Source organism: Bos indicus x Bos taurus, chromosome 15, assembly GCF_003369695.1.
Source record: "Bos indicus x Bos taurus breed Angus x Brahman F1 hybrid chromosome 15, Bos_hybrid_MaternalHap_v2.0, whole genome shotgun sequence".
Classification (NCBI taxonomy): Eukaryota; Metazoa; Chordata; class Mammalia; order Artiodactyla; family Bovidae; genus Bos; species Bos indicus x Bos taurus.
Window position 1 is genome coordinate 52200672 of NC_040090.1, and position 20936 is coordinate 52221607.

The following is a 20936-nucleotide window of genomic DNA, read 5'->3' on the forward strand; positions in this document are numbered from 1 at the left end:
AAGTTAATCACCCCAAAGCAATTTTCTGTCATTTTGCAATTATTTTCTTGACTTTCCTAAATTGATTTGAATCCGGTTAACATTAAAGTCGAATCATTGGGAACTCACTGGAAAAGACCCTGACGCTGGGAAGACTGAAGGCAGGAGAAGGGGATGACAGAGGAAAGGGGACGACAGAGGACAAGATTGTTGGATGGCATCACCGACTCAGTGGACACGAGTTTGAGAAAACTCCGGGAAACACTGAAGGACAGGGGAGCCTGGCGTGCTGCAGTCCATGGGGTCACAAAGAGCTGGAACAAACATTAAAGTCATTCGGAATTCCCCAAATCCAGCACCTACAGTGCTGGGAACACCCCAGAGAAGAAGTAAGGTGGAGGTGCAGACCTCAACATGCCTACTGATAGGGTTATCCAACCAGGGCCAATGTCATATATCCTTATGGCTTAAGACTCTAATATATTAAGCAGAAAAATACCTATTTTCTCATCCACTGCCAGTGGCATCTCTCCTCTCAACCTACCCACTGAGAAATGTCCCTTTGATGATATAATTACCGTCCAAAGCTCCTGCATATACAAGTCTTCAAGGAAGAATGTCTCAAATTTTAGAGATTCTTGGGCATCCCAGGGATTCTCAGGGGGGTAGGGGGGAGAATATGCATGGGGGCCAAGCCATCTGCATTTTTAACCAGGGCCCTTGCTGATGCTGACGCAGGTGATTCTAAGACATCACTTCCAGGTGGTAGCCTAGTTTGTCTCACCTGGAGCCTCCAGCTAACACCACTGACCTTGGAATCTGGTGGTCCGTCCATCTGCTGAAGGAAGAAGTCAACACAACTACAGTTTTGCCACCAATACCATGTAAATCAATAAGCCACACACAAGAGGGGAGAGTTATAACAAAAGAACCAATAATTTAATGTCCCCCAACCCTATCCCAAGCTCCCAGTAAAAAAGCCCAGTAGCCTAATCTTTCTAAATTAGGCCAAGATTCATTCAACTCTATTGTACATGTTATATATCAAGCATTGTGCAAAATACTGGGTACTGTATCAGTGTGGCTCAGACAGACATGGCCCCTGATCCTACCACTGGCCAGAAACAGTACAGAAACCACCATCGGCACTCGGCAAAGCAGGTATGTCTGCAAAACAGATGGAGCTTTGAGGTCAGAAAGAAGAGTACAGAAAGCGCCAAATGGGATATATCTTATTCTTGGGTGTGAGATCTAGAAATAATAGGGATAAAGGAATGCAAGATAATGCTCTACCTCAGCCCCACTCGACTCAGTCTGTAAAAGAAATCTGGGAATCACTCCTTGGGCCTTAAAATTAAGAAATTAAAATCACAAAAGGCACAAGCCCAAGAAACTAAAACAAAAAAGACCTATGAGGCACCATACACCTGGAGGTATCAGTCCTCAGGCCTGACCTCTCACCTCCGCATTCCCAGCACACCCCAGCCCCAAGCAACTCAAGGATGCTTGTGTTCCTGGGCCGCTCTGTGTACATGTGCACATGTATGTGTGTGTAAGAGAAAGAGACAGGCAAGGCAGAAAGCAAATGATCCAGGGAGTGTCTCAAGGCAAACAGCCTGTCAGAAGAAAATCTGCCGTAGTTTAGTGGTTTTAAAAAACCTTGTTCAAGGTGTGTAATGGGGAACCCCTCTGGCCTTCAGCCTCTCGCCTCTTCTCTCCTGATTTCAACCTCACTCCCTGCTTTCCCTTTAGGGGAGATCCTCTCTCCACCCTAGAACCTACCAAGGGGACTGACCTGCTTCTGCTTGGCCAGCTACCAATCATATAAATAAGTGAGAACCTGAAGGAAAACATGACATCTGGTTTTAGCCCTTAAGGTTTAACAGCGAAAAGAGTAACCTCTCAGGCACAGAGGAGACTGTCAGAGCCTGAGGTCAAGGAGGCACCAGCCGCAAAACGCATTACGAAAGCGAGCTCACCTCCCTCCAGCTAGAGCAGCCCAACTGACTCTTGGCCAGGCCTGGCTTTTTCCTTTACTCAAGAGGAAGTATGGTTGCAACTTGATACAGCTGCAAGGCAAGTCCCGTTAAATAATCAACTGTGGTTTTGAATGAGCAAGCCCTCCATTTCAGCATGTGGCTCCAACACATAAAATCAAGGAGAAGATTTTCCCAAAGGCTGAGAGTTAAGCTACTTACTGACAGCTGGAAGCTTAATTACTACTTTTCTTAGAGCATTAACTCCCACTAGCCAATGACTACACATTCTATTAGCCATGTAGATGAACATGTGTCCAAACCTCCCGAAGAAATGGGCCTGAGTTGAAGAGAATTCAGTAGTAGGATTAAAGAAAAAAGCCACTTAGCCCCATCCCTCCTTTCTGTGTTCTTCCATTGGGATTTCAAGAAATGTGTGTTTGTCAAGGATGCTCGGACCAGGAAAAGACCAAATTCCTAGCGCCCAGAGACCCTCTGAGTGGCTATATAAGTGTTTCCACCCCTTGACTTTCAGAACCTTCCAGGCCCCTTGGGAACGTCCATCTATGTCCAGCACCTACAATTAACCCCCACCCCCACATCCCTGCTTGTACGAACCCCACCCCCCCCAGCCCGATCCCAGAACGCCCAGCCTCAGAAAGGAAACACAAAAGCAGTTTAATCCTTAATGCTTTCAACTCACCACCACCTTGGTGGCAAACATGTACTTGTCCCGCAGCTGGAAGTCCCTCACTTCCTCCAGGATCACCTCCAGGTTTTCCCGAGACTGGAAGAAGTCTGTGCTTCGGAAAACTGTGGAATAGCCAGAGGGTTCGTGCCGTTCCACATAGATGGTGTTTGGCTTGTCGTAGGGATCGATTCCCCTGGAAGAAAAAACAAAGTGGCTGTCATCATCTCCACGTTGAGGCATGGAGGTCCAGCCATGCAGACCATCAGCGAGGACTCGGGGCCACCGTGGTGGCAGCTGCGAGTGTCTGTGGCTCTCTGTGCTGCAAACCCTGCCCTTTGGTGGCTCCTTGGCTCAGGAAAGAGGGGAAGAAACTGCCACTTGTGCACAGTATCTTCTGCTGGGACGGTTGTTCACAAGGCAGCCTGGGTTTTGCTCCAGGCAAGCCTGGGCTGTGCTGGAGTGAAGGGAACGGAAGGAAAAGTGAAAGGCAAGTGTTTCAGAATCAGTGAGCAATGAACTGCTTGCACGAGGCTGTCACCAAGCTTCTGGCCTCAAGCTGTGAACTGCAGAGGAATGAAGGAGCGTTTGTCCCCAGGATGCTATGTCCTCAGTGGAACAGCTCTGGAGGAAACCACAGGAGGAACCTGTGACCCGCCCCCCTACCTTCTAACAGACGCTGCCCTCCCTGTCTGTCCCGTGCCATTGTCACAGATCTGTGCAACCAGCGTTCATCCGATCAGCGCAGGTTCACCTCCCACGAGGCTCCTTCACAAACTCTTTCTCGCACACGCTGATCTTCAGTAACGCAGGGCTCACCCCTCCCTCTGTGCTCCCGCCACACCATCCCCCTCTGCCCGGATGTCCTCTGCACAGACACTGATCTGCACACCTAAATCCTACTTGTCTTCTGAGGCCAAGTGCAAGTCCCCTTCCTCCAGGAAGCCCTCCCTCATGCCCTCTTCCTTCTCCCAAAACTAGCAATGCATCTCTGTAGCACTCAATTCCCAGTCTTTTCTATGAGTTTCAAACAAAGGCAGACACCTAGATTAAGTGGATTTTGGGATCAGACTCCTCACTTTACACACAGTCTCATTTCTCTCCCACTGTATTACATTGCCCACCATAATGTTTCTGTCTGAGCTTCCTAGACAGAGAACATACTCCTTTAAAGGCCAAGTCTTACATTTCTTTTGATCCTACAGAGTTCCTAGCTGCATTGATCTTTGCTGCAAGGATCCATGGACACTATACAGAAGCTCTTCCAAAATGAAAACTGTAGAGTGATCATATCAAACTACGTCGGAGAAGAATCTCTGCACTGGTGTGCCCCCAAAGAAGGCCCCCAAGAGCAGCCTGGGAGGACAGCTAACCTGCCCGAGTTTCCTGACATGCACAAGAAACATGGAAGCCAGGAGGACCTTTCAGCAAGTGGGAAAAACAGTTGAAGAAAACTGGAAGAGAGCTGCACATGAGGATGCAGTGAAGACCCAAGGAGAAGCAGGAGGACTCATTAATGTTAATCATTGCAAATGCCTCTGTACGGTCCTGTAGGCACGAAGGTTCTCGGGATAATGAAGACAATGACAAGAAATTCCTTCAAAGATGCATTGTCAAAAGCAAGTTTCAGGGACTTCCCTGGTGGTCCAGTGACTAACACTCCGTGCTCTCAATGCGGGGGTGGGGGGTGGGGACCCAGGTTCGAGCCCTGATCAGGGAACTAGATCCCACATGCCACAACCAAGAGTTTGCATGCAGCAACTAAAAGATTCTGCATACCGAGGGGAAAAAAAAAAGCAAGTTCCAAGGCAAGAAGCGAATGAAAAGAAAAGAAAGGAGTGAGGAAAAGAGAGAAGAAAACAAAAACAAACAGCCTTTTTTCCCATCGGGGGGCAGGGTGGGTAAGACTTCCCTTTGGCCCTACAATCTGGGGTCTTGGTTGGACACTAGAGAAACCAGCCTGTATCGACGTGAGAAACTAATGCTCATCATAAGATGCTCTGTGTGCACAGTGGGATTGGGGTGGGGGAGGACATGTTCTCTTTTCCACAATTAGAAGTACTGATTAAAGTACTTCCTCTACTCTAGAGGATATGCAAATTACAACACACAGGATATTTTTAAAAAGGCAGAGAGGAAGGGACCTTTATTCAGATATCTTGAGGCAGAGCTCATGCCTACTGTTCTTTCATAACCAAGAGCAGCAGCCAACAGCTAGAGATAGAAAGAGCTGTGACTTTCATACCAATTCTCTTTCGTATTCCACATCTGAACCTCCCATTTCGGAGAGCTGCTCCCCCTACAAATTCTTGTCCTTGGAAATCACTGGCCTCCCACTTTCCAGGCTCACTGACCCGGACTTACTGTTCTCTTTCCCCTCATTTGGAAATTCCAAGCCTTGCTCTGTGTCTGAGCACAGTCATTGGTCTTCGCCTGGCCTCCCTTGCCTCACAGCCCTTCTGGGATGCTGCACGGGGCCATCTCGGGAACCCACCCCCGTGGCTCATCCTCTGTCCTGTCTTGCCAATCTCCAGCTCTGGTTAACATGAATCACTGGTTTTCCCTCGCTGCTGCTGCTCCCAGGCTGCCAAGCCTTGTGAAACAAAGGGTGCTGTTATTCTCTGAGAGGTTAGCTTATGCGCTCACCTATTATGGCGAGTCCTAGGCGAAAATCCCCCCAAACAGCCTGAAATTTCCTGACTCCAGACATGTAATTATCTACAATAAGCCAGGCCAGCCCTTTCCCCTAAGATAACTATCTGCATGTCTGCACAGAGGCAGAAGGTTCAACACAAATTCCCAGATGTGAAGTTTTTCTGTTTAATAATCCTGCTGTTTTGCACTCTTAATACATGATTCTCTAAACTGAAAATAGAACAATTTGTCCCTTTAAAGTTCAAAGAAAGCAAAAAATAGTTTTAATGGTATTCCATGGATAAAGGCTGTACTTGGATGAGATTGTGATTATAATTTCACTTATTCTACAACCTCTGCCCAAGGAAAATAATGAAAAAGTCAGAAACAGCTGCCTTCTATAACAAGGAAGTCAACTGAAGATACTCAGCTCTAAGGACCCTCTCTGCTCTATCCTTCATTATTGTCCTTAATTACTAAGGAAGAAATAAGAACTCACTGACATTCCTCTTCAAAGTGACAACAAAAAGATGCAGATAGGATCCATATCTCATGGGAGACAACATTTAAAGAAGATAAAACTACATGTAAAAGTCAAAAGACAAAGGACAAACTGGGAAATACAAATGAACACATTCATAAAACCTATCTCATATCACAAAGGACCAATCTCAAATACATAAAGAGCTCTTAGAAATCAATAATAAAGAGATGAACAATCCAATAGAAAAAGGGCTAAGGGCATGAACAGACATGTCCCCAAAAAAGAAGTAAAAGCAACCCTTGGAAGGAAAGTTATGACCATCCTAGACAGCATATTCAAAAACAGAGACATTACTTTGCCAACAAAGGTCTGTCTAGTCAAGGCTATGGTTTTTCCAGTAGTCATGTATGGATGTGAGAGTTGGACTGTGAAGAAAGCTGAGCGCCGAAGAACTGATGCTTTTGAACTGTGGTGTTGGAGAAGACTCTTGAGAGTCCCTTGGACTACAAGGAGATCCAACCAGTCCATTCTGAAGGAGATCAGTCCTGGGATTTCTTTGGAAGGAATGATGCTAAAGCTGAAACTCCAGTACTTTGGCCACCTCATGTGATGAGTTGACTCATCGGAAAAGACCCTGATGCTGGGAGGGATTGGGGGCAGAAGGAGAAGGGGACGACAGATGATGAGTTGGCTGGATGGCATCACTGACTCGATGGGCGTGAGTTTGAGTGAACTCTGGGAGATGGTGATGGACAGGGAGGCATGGCGTGCTACGATTCATGGGGTTGCAAAGAGTTGGACACGACTGAGCAACTAAACTGAACTGAACTGACTTAAAAGATGTTCAAACTCACACATAAAAAGAAAAATGCAGGGACTTGACTGGCAGTCCAGTGGTTAGGATTCTATGCTTCCAATGTAGGGTATGTGGGTTCAATTCCTGATAGTGGATCTAAGATTCCACATGCCACATGGTGTGGCCAAAAGACAAAAAAATTTTAAAAAGAAAGAAAAATGCATATTAAAATTAAACTGACACTAAAAGACTGACTGGACAAAGGCACAATTCTATGTTGTTGAGAATAAGTGAAACTTCTGACACTTTCTATAGGAAATTTGGCAAAGTTACAATCTCAATGATCCATTCACTGGGGATATACCAGTGCAAACCTGACAAAAGTCCATGCCCTGTTGGGACTTTTATTCTATTGAAGAAAGACAAATAAACAAGCATAATAAGAGTGTATTAAGATGTGATGAGTGCTGTGCAAGAAAAGAACAGATCAGGCTACGGCAGATTGGGAATGAGAGGGGAACAGTTGCAATTTTAATAGGATCCTTAGGAAAGACCCCCATCTAGAATGTTAGTCATTTAAGAAGACCTGAATGAGGTAGAGGAGCAAGTGTATCTTCAGCAAAAGCTTTCCAGGCAGAGGAAACAGCAAGTGCAGAAACTCCGTGGTGGGACTGGAGCTGGCATTTCATCTGAGAGAAACGATAACATGTAGAAGGGTTCGAAGCAGAAGACCATGATCTGACCTGGTTCTTTTTTAATATTTATGTATGTATTTATTTGACGGTGTCAGGTCTCAGCTGCAGCATGCAGGATCCAGGATGCATCATGTAGGATCTTTCTTTGCAGCACATGGACTCTCTAGTTGCAGCATGCAGGCTCCAGAATGTGCGGGCTTAGTTGTCCCATGGCATGTGGGATCTTAGTTTCCCAACCAGGGATGGAACCCACTTCTCCTATGTTGCAACGTGAATTCTTAACCACTGGTCCACCAGGGAAGTCCCCTGATCTGACCTATTTCCTAACAGGATCAACATGGCCATGCTCTGAGAATGTTAGAAGAACAAAAGAAGCAGCAGAAAGACCTGCTGGATGACTAGTGAGTGACAGCAGTGGTTTGGAGTAAAGCAGTAGCTGGGGAGCGGATCTTGCATATGTACTGAAGGCAGAGCCAACAGGCTTTCCTGAGGGACTGAACGTGAAGCAGGAAACAACAGAGAATCCGGGACGACTCCCAGTTTTTGACCTGAGCACCTAGAAAGTGAAAAGGGGAAATGGAGAAGACCATACGAGTGGAGCTGATTAGGGGCAGCAAGATCAAGACATAACAAGTTTACCAGGTGTGAATGGCTTGACTTTCCCCACAGACCCTCCAAGTCCACTCCTGGGAATCTATTTTACACATTTGTCTGCATATGCACAAATTCAAGACTATAGGGAGCTCCCTATATAGGGTGGTCTACTGGTTAAGACTCCGTGCTTTCACTGCCAAGGGGGCAGGTTCAATTCCTAGTCAGGGAGCTATGATCCCGAAGGCTGCATAGCACAGCCAGAAAAAATCAAAAAACAACAAAACAAACACACAAAAAAACCTTTAAAAAAAAAAGGATTATATACACCATCTCGGTAACAGTAAAATATCAGAAGTGACTAAAACCAAAAAAAAACTGTGCTTCTTAAAGGGTAGTCATGTTAATTTCACTTTCTTTCTCAAAAACTGACAAAGGCTCCCCACTGCTTTCAGAATTCAGTCCAAATTCCTTTATCAAGCCCTGCAGATTCTGATACCAACATCCTTTTCTGAACTTCTCCCAATACACTGTCCAAGGATAAGATTCAGAGTTCTCTGCCCAGGCACCACAGTGCCTCATCTCTGCTACGAGCCATGCTGATCCCGTCTGGAATTCCTGTTCCGCATACCTCGGCACAGCCACGCCCCACCTGGTGTGCACATCCTGGATCAACAGTAACCTCCTCTGTGGAGCTGTCTGTGGTCCACCTGGAAGGACCATGACCCACCTGTGGCTTCTTGTGCTATGTCTGTGGGACTTCGTGCTTCTTTCAGGATGTGTGTTATATGCACAAAATGTCTTTCCTTGTCTCCTAAACTGCAGTCTCCTTAATATCTATCAATTATTCAGCTTCTTACTCCCTAAAGCATCTGGAATGCTTTGTATTCAGCAGACATTCAAAAAATGTTATGAATGAACAAATGAGTTTTAGAGAAAAACCCTGGCTTCTGATATGATGCTCTAAAAATGAAGGTATTTTAGAAATTCTTATACATGCAAGAGCTTCAAGAGTCCCCTGGATTCCCTGATGGACTGGAAAATGCAAAGGCTCTGTCACTCCTCCCACAAGTTACCTTCCTTCCTCACCCCCATGGTGAGCCTATTACACTTGCAGTTCTAATTCTTGGGCCCGGAATGTATATTTCTTGAACCAGACGCTTCACCATTTTTGGAGAAGGGCAGATTTGCCCTGCATGGAGGAGCGAGAAGCTGAAGCAAAGAAACTATATAATTCCAATTTCTTAGATGGTATGACTTACCAAGAAACAGACTTCACATGTTCCTGAATCATGATCCAAGTCTGGCCAAAGTCATCTGATTTCCATAGCTGCAAAGACCAAAGCGACAAGTGGTCAGGATGCAAGAGGCACAACATATGAGCCCTGAATGGCCTGGCCAGCACACACCATGGAAACCCCACCCTTCACAATATGCCACCTGTGAAGACAGGTAAGATCACCTCAGCCAGCTCGGTTACCCACGTGCCAGCAAGGGTGGGAAGGACAGGACAGATCACCTCTGTGCTCTTTTCCACAGTCACTAAGGTCTCAATGCATTCATATCAGAAGGAAGGAAAAACAAACATGACTTTTCTTCCTTTTACAGATTATCAGAAATTATACTGCCTTGGCCAAAAAGTTCGTTTGGGTTTTTGGTGCCAGCTTACAGAAAAACCTGAGTGAACTTTTTGGCCAATCCTGTATGTTACTTAAGATCCTCAAGTGGTGGTTAAAGCAAAAGGATTAAACCTAGTACTTCTCATCTGAGAAACAATGTCCTTAAAAACCCATATGGGCCACAGCGATGAGAGCTGAATGGAAAGGACTTTGGCTAGTGCAGAATCAGAGCACCAAAGGGAATCACCTGAATACACAGGGTGTGGCCAGGAGAAACTGACTTGCCGATCTCTGCAAAAGCCCCTCGACTTCCAAAGACAAAAACTGAGGGTTCCTGGGGACCAGGGAGTGAGAAACAGGAGATCGAAAAGAACAATCATCCACCTATACTGGTAAACCAACCCAGCCTGAGCTTAGGTTACTTCCCACGGCAAGTAAAGATAAACAGGTCATGTTTTGGTTAAAACCTGCAAAGAAAAAGAATCGTTCCAAGGTTCCTCTGAGCACAGCCATTTGAAACTCATTGTGAACCCAATCCCACAGGACTGACAGGTTTCACAGAATTATGCCAGATCAATACTCTTGACATGGCAAGTTTCAACCCTGAGACAGAAACTTACCTGGGCTCTCTTCTCATCTCTCACCTTTCCTTCAAACTTGCTTACAGGAGGAAAATGCACACAATTATATTACATGCATATGTGTGTGCTCACACACACACAGGGAGAATATTTAAGTTAATGGTAACATCAAATAAGTGTTTCCCTGGCAGCTCAGTGGTAAACACTCTGCCTGCAATGCAGGAGACGTGGGTTCGATCCCTGATCCAGGAAGAACTGCTGGAGGAGGAAATGGCAACCCACTCCAGTATTATTGTCTGGACAAAGAACCCTGGCAGGCTATAGTCCACGGGGTTGGAAAAGAGTCAGACAAATTTAGCGACTAAACAACATCAACTAAATGATAGGCATGGGCAGTATGCTGAAGGCCGAGGATGGGAAAGGTAGAACAGAAATTCAACAAGAGGTCCCAGCAGAACTGCCATCAGCCTTCTCTACCTAGCTCTCTGATCCAATTCCAGAGCCCCAATCTACCCCCAGGCCTAAGAGACGCACCCGAGCAGTGAGAAGGGCCTGATGTATAACTAATGGGGCCACGGAGGGGTGTCACTCCCTGGCCAGGATGCAGACCAAGAGCGCCAGGGAGATATATTTTTCTGTAGCCGTGGGAAGTGAAATGGTAGCTACACAGGTCACCCAAAGGACAGGCGAACCCCCCGGGCAGAACAGAAACCTCTGGAAGCACCACCTGACCGCGTTCCCGAAGCTCTCTTACCTGCTTGTTGGGGTGAGACCTGTCAAAGCCCAGGAGAAGGTTGGAGGCCTTGCTGTGCAGGAGGAGGTCGGCTGCCCGGAATGGGATGGAGAAGCCTTGGATGGTGTTGCAAAAGTCAAACGTGGTCCACAGGTACTGGGCATAAGCATCTGTAAAAATGTACTGCGAGGAAAGGAGAGGGGCTCAGAGCAGGCCTGGCCAGGCCCCTGATGCCCCCTCCTCAACCCAGTGCCCATGCATGGAAGGCCTGGGATGGTGCCCTTGAATGTGGCTTTCTTGCCATCTGCTGCCAATGAAGAGACTCTGGTGCATACCACAGAAGGCTTGGCAAAGGAAGGGTGTGGACAGGCCATGGTGAAGCCAGATGGTTCTCCTGTTTATCCAGGTAATGAAGCTAATCAAGTCTTTCCATCCTTTCTTTCCACTGACTTGGCCTTTCTCACTCTTCGGGGGCGGGGGTTGAGGGGGGGGTGGTGGTGGTCACCAGTCATAGTCAGAGCGTGGCTCTAGGAAAGGGGACAGAGGGTTGCTCTCCAGACTGACTACGTGTGGACCAGCCTGCTCATTCTCTGTGCATACTCCGACAGGCCTTTCCGGGAGGATACCTGACATCACGCCCACCCAGGAAGCTGAGCTTCCCCATCATGCCCCGGTGCCAGGTGCCAGGGCAGCTCTGAGGACTCAGCTGCACTCGGGCCAGCAGACTCACCCTGGGGCCCAGTGGGCGGGCAGGGGCCTCAGCTTATTTTGCTCCCACGTGGGTGAGCGACTCTGAACAAGTCTGGCTGGAGAGGGACTGCCGGCCTAAAGAGTTTTCTACGGGAAAGGACCAAAGCAATTCCACTGAAGAAATGTGCCCTGAATATTCCCCATGGACCAGATGCCAGAGGTACCCCAGAGAAAACAGATGATGCTTCCTCTTAAGCACCTTCCAGCCTGATGTGGGAGACAGCCACATCCACGGCCAACTCCAGTTCAAGGGGAAATGAGAGTAACTGAGAAACCAAGGACAGAGTCCTGAGGCAGCACAGGCCATAGATGAGCTGCAGTTGGGGAACAGGACACAACTCCACGGAAGATTTAGGCCTCATAGTGCAGGCAAGACTCCCACCGGGAAGGAACACGCCGTGGCCAGGGCAGTTTGACTTGGAGAATCAAACAGGAGGGGAAACACAGAGCACTGGCGTGACGACAGTCTTGAGGGCCCGAGGGGAACGCCAGGGAATGAGGCTGGTAGCCCCGGAAGGTGGCTGGACCTGCGCGTGCGTGCACACACACACTCACGGCTAGAGGCCGGCCCAGCTCTCAGGAGCACGGCGTGGCTCCAAAGCTGACTGTGAACCAAACCTAGAGCCGAGGGACCCAGCGCCACCACCACCGGCCAGCCAGCCAGGGACGTCCCAGAAATCAACGATGCACGGGAATCAGGCCAAGGACTCGTTCCCTAATGGACCCCACCTGCTCCAGACCCCGCTTCAGCTCAGAACCCATTCAGCACTCAGAGCCCCAGCCTGCAGGAACACCCTGCGCTTGTCTGCACATGGCTGCCATAGGTTCCTGCTCCTGTTCCCTCCCGCTTGCTCCCCACATCCAGACTGAAAACTCCCTGGGCATCTGTTTTATGTGTTGTTTCCCCCATAGCATCTAATGTCAAACTCCAGACTCTGGAGAAGCCTAATTAAATCTCACTCTAAAGGGTAATACATGCTGTGAGAGCAGAAACTATCCGCACCACAAGCACAGTGATAAAAAACAATGATGACCCTAAAAGGACCATCATAATTTGGGGTATAAAAGTGTCCCTCCCCCACTAGAAATGACACGGCCCATCTTCCTGCTCTGAAACCGTCTTGGTTACTGGGGGAGGGAATGTTCTCTCAGTTTCAAAAGTTTTCTCCAGAAGCACTCATCAGATGGCTGCTTGCAGTTTCACATCTGAAGGCCTGGAAGTCACACGCCCGGTCACGATGTTCACGATGACAGCTCCAGTTTGTCAAGGGCACTGGGTCTGTACCAGGAAGTAGGCTGAACGCTCGCACACCTTGCCTCCGTTCACCCTCAGAGTACCCGCAGCACCTCCCGGCCGTGAGAGTGTTATCTCCTCTCTTACTAAGGGGGACACGGATGCTGAGAGCGTCAGCCCCCCAATGTGACTAGGAGGCAGCAGCACACACATCAGCGTCCGGCTGGTTCATCAATCCTCACCACTCTCCTTCCAACAACTAGAGCCTGTTATACAGAGTGAAGGACGTCAGAAAGAGAAAAACAAACATCGTATACTAACACATATATATGGAATCTAGAAAGATGGTGCCGGTGGACATACGGTCAGGGCAGCAATGGAGACACAGACATAGAGAATAGATTTCTGGACACAGGTGGGGACGGAAGGAGAAGGTGAGACGAATGGAGGGAGTGGCATGGAGACGGGTTCGCTACCATATGTGAAACAGACAGCCAACGGGAATTTGCTGCAGGACTCAGGGAGCTCAAACCAAGGCTCTGTACCAGCCTAGAGGGGTGGGATGGGGAGGGAGGTGGGAGAGGTTCAAGAGAAAGGGGACATATGTATTCGTGCATGTGTGCTAAGTCGCTTCAGTCGTTTCCGACTCTCCACAACTGTAGCCTGCCAGGCTCCTCTGTCCATGGGATTATTCTCCAGGTAAGAACACTGGAGTGGGTTGCTGTGCCCTCCTCCAGGGGATCTTCCCAACCCAGGGACCAAACCTGCGGCTCCTGCATTACAGACGGCTTCTTTACCGCTGAGCCACTGGGGAAGCCCAGACATGTGTGTGCGTGTGTGTGTATATATATATATATACACACACACACACACATGGTTAATTCACGTTGATGCATGATAGAAACCAACACAATACTGTAAAGCAATTAGCCTTCAATTAAAAATAAATAAATTTTTTTAAAAGGCAGACTTCCCAAATTGAACCCATAGGTCTCAGCCTGGACTGCTAGGCGCAGTGATGTGCCTCCTCTCTTAATCCATTCCTCACACTCCCCTGGAAACCCTCTTGCCTTCTGGATACTGTCTCATCAACGCTGCACACCCCACCCCTGCCCATCTGTCTCTGCTTCTCTCTCACCAGCTCCTCTGTCTTCTTCAGCTTCTTGCCCTTGGGTGACCTCCTTGACTCCTCCATGCTTGGCTAAGACCTTGGTTTATGGTTCATCCTCCCACAAAGCTTCCGCCACTGCCTCCAAGAGCATGCTTTCCGAGACCCTCAAATCCCCACCTCTACCCTGACATCTCCCAGAAGAGTCTATTTCAGGTCCTTCTTGTACCTTCTCAGCACCTCCATCTGGATGTGCCAAATACTCTACTCTGTCCAAAACCAAATTCTTTGCCGCCTTCCCCCAAAACCCACTTCTCCCTCCACACATGCCAAGTCCTGCCCACGTGACACCTTGCGCAGTCCCAGCACTCATGTGGGGCCTCTTTCCCACTGCCTTCCTCTGGGCCTCCCTCTCAATCAGTCGCCCCCCTCTTATGTTTTCCTCTAAAATGTTTTTCACCATGAGTGCCTTCCTTTCTCTTCCCAGGGCTCCTAGTGTGGCCTGCGGCCCTACTGGACACTCCAAGGAAACTGGGGGTCAGCACGGGGTTTTATTCATCCTCCTGGCTTCCAGGACCATCAGGGAGTGAGACCCTTAGAGGGTGATCCTCGGTTTGGTCGGATGACTGGGCAACTTCATGCCTAGGCTAGCCATGGGCTCCCCTGCTGACCCTTCTCTACTCTTGCCCGTCCAGGCCATCCTGCAGCTGTCGGCAGACACATGTTCCTAAGAGACAGTATTCACAGTAACTCCCCACCTCAGACCACTCCACGGCTCCCTCCAGACCTGCAGGCAGAAGGCAAGCTGCTCCCTCTTCAGATGGGGCCCCAATGACATCACGAAGCCATTCAGTGCAAACTCTCCCCTCCCCACCTGCAGGGAAACCACATTTGGCATCCTGAAGCCTCTGCCCATGCCCTTCTCCCCAAGAGCTCCCACCAGGCCTGCTCCAGCTACAGAAATTGTGCCCATCTCTGAGGCTCCAGGCCTAATCCCGAGCACCCGCGAAGCCTTCACATCTCTGGTCCCACCTCACTCGATCCCCAGCTCTAGTGACCAGCAGCTTCCATTCTGCCCTTAGGCACGTGTGCCTCCTACCCGAAGTAACCTTATCATGTGTCCACAGAACATCGCACTCTGCTTTCAGTCCTGGGACTGCCTGGCTGTCAGGTCTGCTCAGGTGACCCCATGGATTGGCCAGCAGAGCTGACCTACTAGGTAAGTGCTTCCTGAACTGGGCAACTTCAGGAGCATTCTCACCTCCTAGTCTGTCTGCAAGCACCTAATGTTCCAGAGGTGCTTCATCCTTTAGCTTAAAGCTACGTTTCCTCCTAAAATACAAAGACCTCCAGAAAGAAAACAAAAGACAGCACAGAATTCATCTCCGTGTCAGCATAAGTGACTCTCTCTGGTTCTGAGTGGAGAAACCAAGAGCACAGTCAGAGGAGGCAGTGAAGAGACATACTCCCAGGAGGTGGGAACCAAGAGAAAGAGAGGGCATGGTTCACCCTCTCCCCCAGGACCACCCTCTGGATAAAGACAGGACCCGCTCCCACATCAGTGGAGGCTGAGAAACCCGACTGCACGTCCAGAGACCTTAAAAGAGCCCAGACACGTCTGGACACTGCTGACTGGTCTCGGGTTCCTCAAGAAGCTGGTGGAACTGCAGGGTGGTCAGAGCCACACGCTGGTCCAGGCGTCAGCACACGGGACCAGGAAGAAGGAAGTGGGACGGCGGGCCGGTTTGAAAATAGACCCAAACTCTCACATGACCCCACAGCCGCTCCATTTGCCTAAAGCAACACCATCTTTCCCCTTCCGCAGGCCACGCGCCCCCCCAACCAGACTTTCGTGTTCCCTTTCGTGACATCTTGACCTTTCCTAGCAGCTGTTAACAGTCATTTCAACCAGTTTCAATTGCCCTCTGTGGCAGCCATGGTGAAAACATTTGTGCACAGGTGACTTGCCAGGACCCAGCACTTTTCAGGGTTGGGGGGTGGGGTAAGCAAAGCATTTAGACCTGGGTGATGTTTCTCAGGAAGGGGCAGGTCTGGAGGGGGCAATCTGCCTTCCAAGGCACAAAGGCAAAAGTAAGTGAAGTCATCGCACAGTTAGAATCACTTCCTACCTGAGAGGTCTGAGGAGGGCTAACAGCCTCCTCTGGGCAATCAGGCACCCCAGGCCTAACCTCACTGAGCCTGCTCTGGGCCACAGGTCCAACCACCAACAAGTCCTCCAAGGAGGCAGCCCTCCGCACCAACTCCGAACCATCCCCGGCTCAGCGCCAGGAAGCAGCCCTGCCCTTCAGGGGACAGCTCTGAGGTCACGGGCCCACTGCTTGCACCTCACCCACGGCCCCTGGAGCTCCTGCACTGCAACCACTCCCCCAGTCCTCCTCCCGTCTCGCCCCTAGGCCCTGGGCCCTGCCCTGCTGCTTCTGCTCCAAAGGCCCCAGATCCTCTTCCTGCACTAACCCCAACACCCTACCCCGCGAGCCCACAATCTTTCCTGTCTTCTGACTCTTCCAATGGGCGGACTTAGCAGGTTGCTCACCACAACCTGAGACAAGCAGGAAGGGAGACAAGCCTGCTCACAGACAGCTGTGCCCTGCGGTTGAGGTGATGAGGGCACAAGATGGGGCTGAAAACAGAGACTCTACGGGGACAACCAGGCAGCTTCAAGGCCACAACTTCAGCAAGAGTTAATTCTGGGACACAGCTTCCCTGGTGGCTCAGATGGTAAAGAGTCTGCCTGCAATGTGGGAGACCTGGGTTCGATCCCTGGGTCAGGAAGATCCCCTTGAGAAGGAAATGGCAACCCACTCCAGTCTTCTTGCCTGGAGAGTTTCATGGACAGAGGAGCCTAGTGGGCTACAGTCCATGGGGTCACAAGGAGTCGAACACGATTGAGCGACTAATACACACTAACACTTCCCTGGTGGTTCAGTGGTAAAGAATCCGCCTGCCAATGTAGGAGACACAGGTTCAATCCCTGGTCCAGGAAGATCCCCTGGAGAAGGAAATGGCAACCCACCCCTGGGAAATCCTATGGACCGAGGAGCCTGGTAGGCTACAGTCCATGGGATCACAAAGAGACACGACTTAGTGACTAAACAAAAACAACTTTGGGACAATGTGTAGTAATAATAGTAATAACAATACTAGATACATACAACCTCTCAAAGGAATTATCCCAAGGGTTGTATGATTCTTGAGAGGTGGGGCCAAGGGTTGTATGATTCTTGAGAGGTGGGGGGCACACAGATGGATCCACGGGAGATGCAGCCAGGGAAGGGAGCTGGACTCTGGGGCAGGGCTCCTCAACCACTCAAGGTACTGGGAATACTGGGAATCCGCAACCCCCGGCCTGCCTGGCCCCAGTGCAGTAGGGGCAGGGCACAGACAGCCAACTCCCTTCAACACCTTTCTGCGCTTTTCCCCATAGAGAGGAAAACTGCTCTGTCACCCTGGAGTCAGGTTAGAGGGGCATCTGTCCTAACTGCCCCTCAACTTTGAGATCATCATGCAGGGAGCTTCCCTGGGTGGCTAAGATGGTAAAGAATCTGCCTGCAATGCAAGAATCAGCAGGCAAGGCTGATATCAACTAGAGGGTACCAGTAATAACTATTCAAGTTGTTTTAAAAAAAAAAAAAAAACAACTGCTATGACTTCCTTGGAGGTCCAGTGTTAAGACTCCATACTTCCAGTGCAGGAGTTGTGGGTTTGATCCCTGGTCAGGGAGTTAAGATCCCACATGCCCCGTAGCCAAGAAACCAAAACAGAAAACAGAAGCAATATTACAACCAAATTCAACAAAGACTTTTAAAATGATCCACATCAAAAAAATCTTTAAAAAAAAATTGCTTCCTGCTATACAGCAGATATTAACACAACACTGTAAATCAACTATACTTCAATTTTTTAAATAAAATAATTAAATTAAAATAAAAACACAATTGCCTCTTGCTGTACAGTTGAGATTGGCACAACAAACACTATAAATCGACTAAAACTCAATTTAAAAAAGAAATTAAATAAACAAAAACACAATTGCTTCTGTTAATAAACAGCCCATTTAAACCCATGAGAGGCCCCGTCTAAAGTCCCAATGGCTGGCCCCTTCCCCAGGATCTGCCCACAATCCAGCAACTGAAAGGTTAATGCCTGGCTCAGCAGGGTGGCCTTCAGGACCCAGCTCCCTTCAGATCCAGTCTGTTCTGATTGGTCAGTGCCCTTCCAGTGGCTAAATATTTTGAATACAGCCCTTGCTCACAAACCACAGGCAACCTGAGAAGCCAGTGCTGGGAGGGAAGAGGGTCGGGGGAGGGGGGCAGGGGACCTGGTCAGAGGACCCTGTGGATTTCTCACTCTCTTTCCTTCCTGGATGAGCAAAGAGCAGCAGCTACCCACTCCTGCACTTTTGCTGCTAAGGGGCTAGTTTTTCAGCATCCTTTGAAGCAGCCATCCATCCTATCCTGGGAATGAGTGGGGGATCACTACAGTGGGAAAGAAAGCAGCCACAGACAAGTCTGCGAGCTAAAGCTACCTAACCAGAAGGCTGCCTGACTCCTGCACACACACCCCGCTTCCTTCCTGGGGCCCAAAGCAATCTCAAGTCAAGGCTTCCTCCAAACCAAATTGCCCGGCTACCCCTGTAGGACCACAGCCCCGGGCCAGCCAGCTGGGAAAACAAATCAGGAGCGCCAGCAGTATCAGCTGCCCTGGTTTTCCTTTCTAGACCCAGTATAGGTTGGAGGGAAGGCAGTGCACATACACACACACACGTGTGTACACACACTAGTGATGCCCATAAAACCAAGACTTTGGCAGCCGCCCTGGAAGACCTAGATTAGACCTCAGTGCCAGTCCCAGTGGATCCGGGCTTTTGCCACCTATGAGTCAGGCAATTTATTTGGCAGCTGGCAGATTTTCTGTGCTTTAACCTGCCTTTGTTTGTCTAGAAATCCTGCCTGGCCAGGAACCCAGCCTGCTTGATTATGCACAGTCCCACCCTGAGAGTGACTTTCTGTCACCGACTCCCAGGTGAGCAGAAAAACAGTCCTCAGACACCAGTCACGCTGCAAAGATGCCCCAAGAGTCCCATCTCCCAGCCCGCCTCTAGTCAGCCACAGCCCCCAAAGACAGCCCTACACAGTCACAAGGGGTGACATCCTTACACGCTTGTTGTCCGCAGGGCTGTGGTAGAACTGGGCAATCACAGCTTCGCTGCTGTTCCCCTCACCGAAGTTCAGCTTCTCTGAGATTCTCTTGAATGACCTTCCGTAATCGTAGGACACGTACACCTGGAAGAAGGAGGTGAGAAGGAAGAAAAGGATCAGTGAGAGATGCGGCAGAAGGGCGGTTCCGTCTCTGCTCGCAAATACGCCCCCCAGCATCCTGCATGCTGGTCCTGATGGGTCCCCGATACCACGAAATCACAGATGTGAAGACAACCCACAAAGAAGCAGCAGACGACCTCTGTGTCTGTCCCCACACTGGTGGCCACGATGATTCCCTAGAGGGGAGACGTGTGGACAGAAACCATGATAAGCTCCTCACCACGGCCAGGCTGAGTGTTTTAACAAATTACATCCAGAGGCCCAGACCGGAGAATGTGGTTGACTGAGGGGAAGGGATTTGAGAATTTGTTTTGCCATCTGTTGAAATGTCCCCAAAAGGTAATCTAATTCTCGTCCCTCTGCTGGGAAGTTCTGTCCTTACAGCATTCCAGAAGATTAAAAAAAAAAAAAGAAAAGAAAACCTTCATAGGTTTTCACAGAGTAGCTCCAGAGATATTAAAAAAAAAAAGAGGGCAGTGCTGAGTGACTAACCACGCATGGAGGCTGCATACAGGGTCCCAGAGCCCCGCTCCAGCACTGTGTCTTCTAACCTTGTAAGCAGGGGACTGATTCTGAGTTTAGGGCAATAGCAGCCAGGTCTGTGCAGGTGCCAGTGGTATTTATTTCTCTGCTGCTTCCACATTTCCAGCTCCCCGGTAACCACAAGTATGAAACAGAAGAGTAACTCGTGTGCCACCCTCTCTACATGATGAGCTCAGAGAGCTCTCGCCCCCACCCTACACAGCAACCGCAATTATTAAAGCCATCTTACAGACAGGGCAACAGGGGCTGATGAGTCACTTGCCAAAGTAAAAGTAAGCAGCAATGTGGCATCTGGACCCGGGCTGCCTGCCTCTAAAGCCAGAAACCTGATAGCCGTACCACCTCCAGAAACGGATGGAAGAAATGGAAGCTGTCAGATATTCTGACCCTAGACTTCCCTACCCCATTCACTGTGAAATTAATATAATCAGTGGGTTAAAAAGGAGCCTGACAGCTGAAGATAATACTAACAACACTGACTTAGAACTGAGAAAAGCATTAAAAATAAAGGACAGGTGAGGCCCAGGAAGGAATGGGAACTTGGGATGAATCCCGTTGACTTCAGCAGCAACACATTCTGAGGGCTTCACACGAGCCAGGTCCTGAGCTAGACACCAGGCGTACAAAGACACAGCCCTTCACAGAGCATGTGAAAGCGTCACTGCTTGTGAACAATGACGCCAGTAAACAATGAACGGCACAAGGTTTGTGCAAAGAAAATTGAGCGCACACGTGGGTCATTAATATTTATTAGATGTCGAGGTTGGAAGAGCACAGTAAGAGTCTCTGCCAGTATCTGAAGAATCCCTGTTACAAACACACACGCTTAAATACAGCACACGATCCCAGCTACTAAACACAGAGTAATGGGCTGCTGCAAAAACAGCTTCTGAAAGTCAGCAGCTTGAGAGCTCACAGATCACCTGAGAGGTTGGAAGAAAGTAGTACTTTCTCACTTCTACCCTCCAGGCCAAGAACAGAAAGAAGGGTCTCTTCTGACACTCAAAGTCACACGGAGCAAACTGACGGCTTCTCCAAAAGGGAGCTCGGGCCACTTCTAGCCCCAGCATCCCCTAAATGGAAAATGCACTCCGAGTCACCTTCTCAGAGACACCAGTGTAATAATAAATTCATATCAGGGCAGCATTTTTCAGTAACAATACTCTTTTGTATGAGCTTCCTAGGT

The 20936-nt window shown here is 49.1% G+C and overlaps 1 protein-coding gene across 1 annotated transcript in view; it reads right to left on the reverse strand.

The window, feature by feature from the left end:
- The window catches only part of SORL1 (sortilin related receptor 1), a 169891-nt gene that overhangs the window by 124718 nt on the left and 24237 nt on the right, over nt 1-20936 (reverse strand). Inside the window, exons 3-6 of the mRNA XM_027563453.1 lie at nt 19046-19171; nt 10798-10959; nt 9106-9173; nt 2659-2839 (exon numbers count right to left, since the gene is read on the reverse strand). Coding sequence (XP_027419254.1) covers nt 2659-2839; nt 9106-9173; nt 10798-10959; nt 19046-19171 — 537 coding nt within the window. The remainder of the gene's footprint in view (nt 1-2658; nt 2840-9105; nt 9174-10797; nt 10960-19045; nt 19172-20936) is intronic.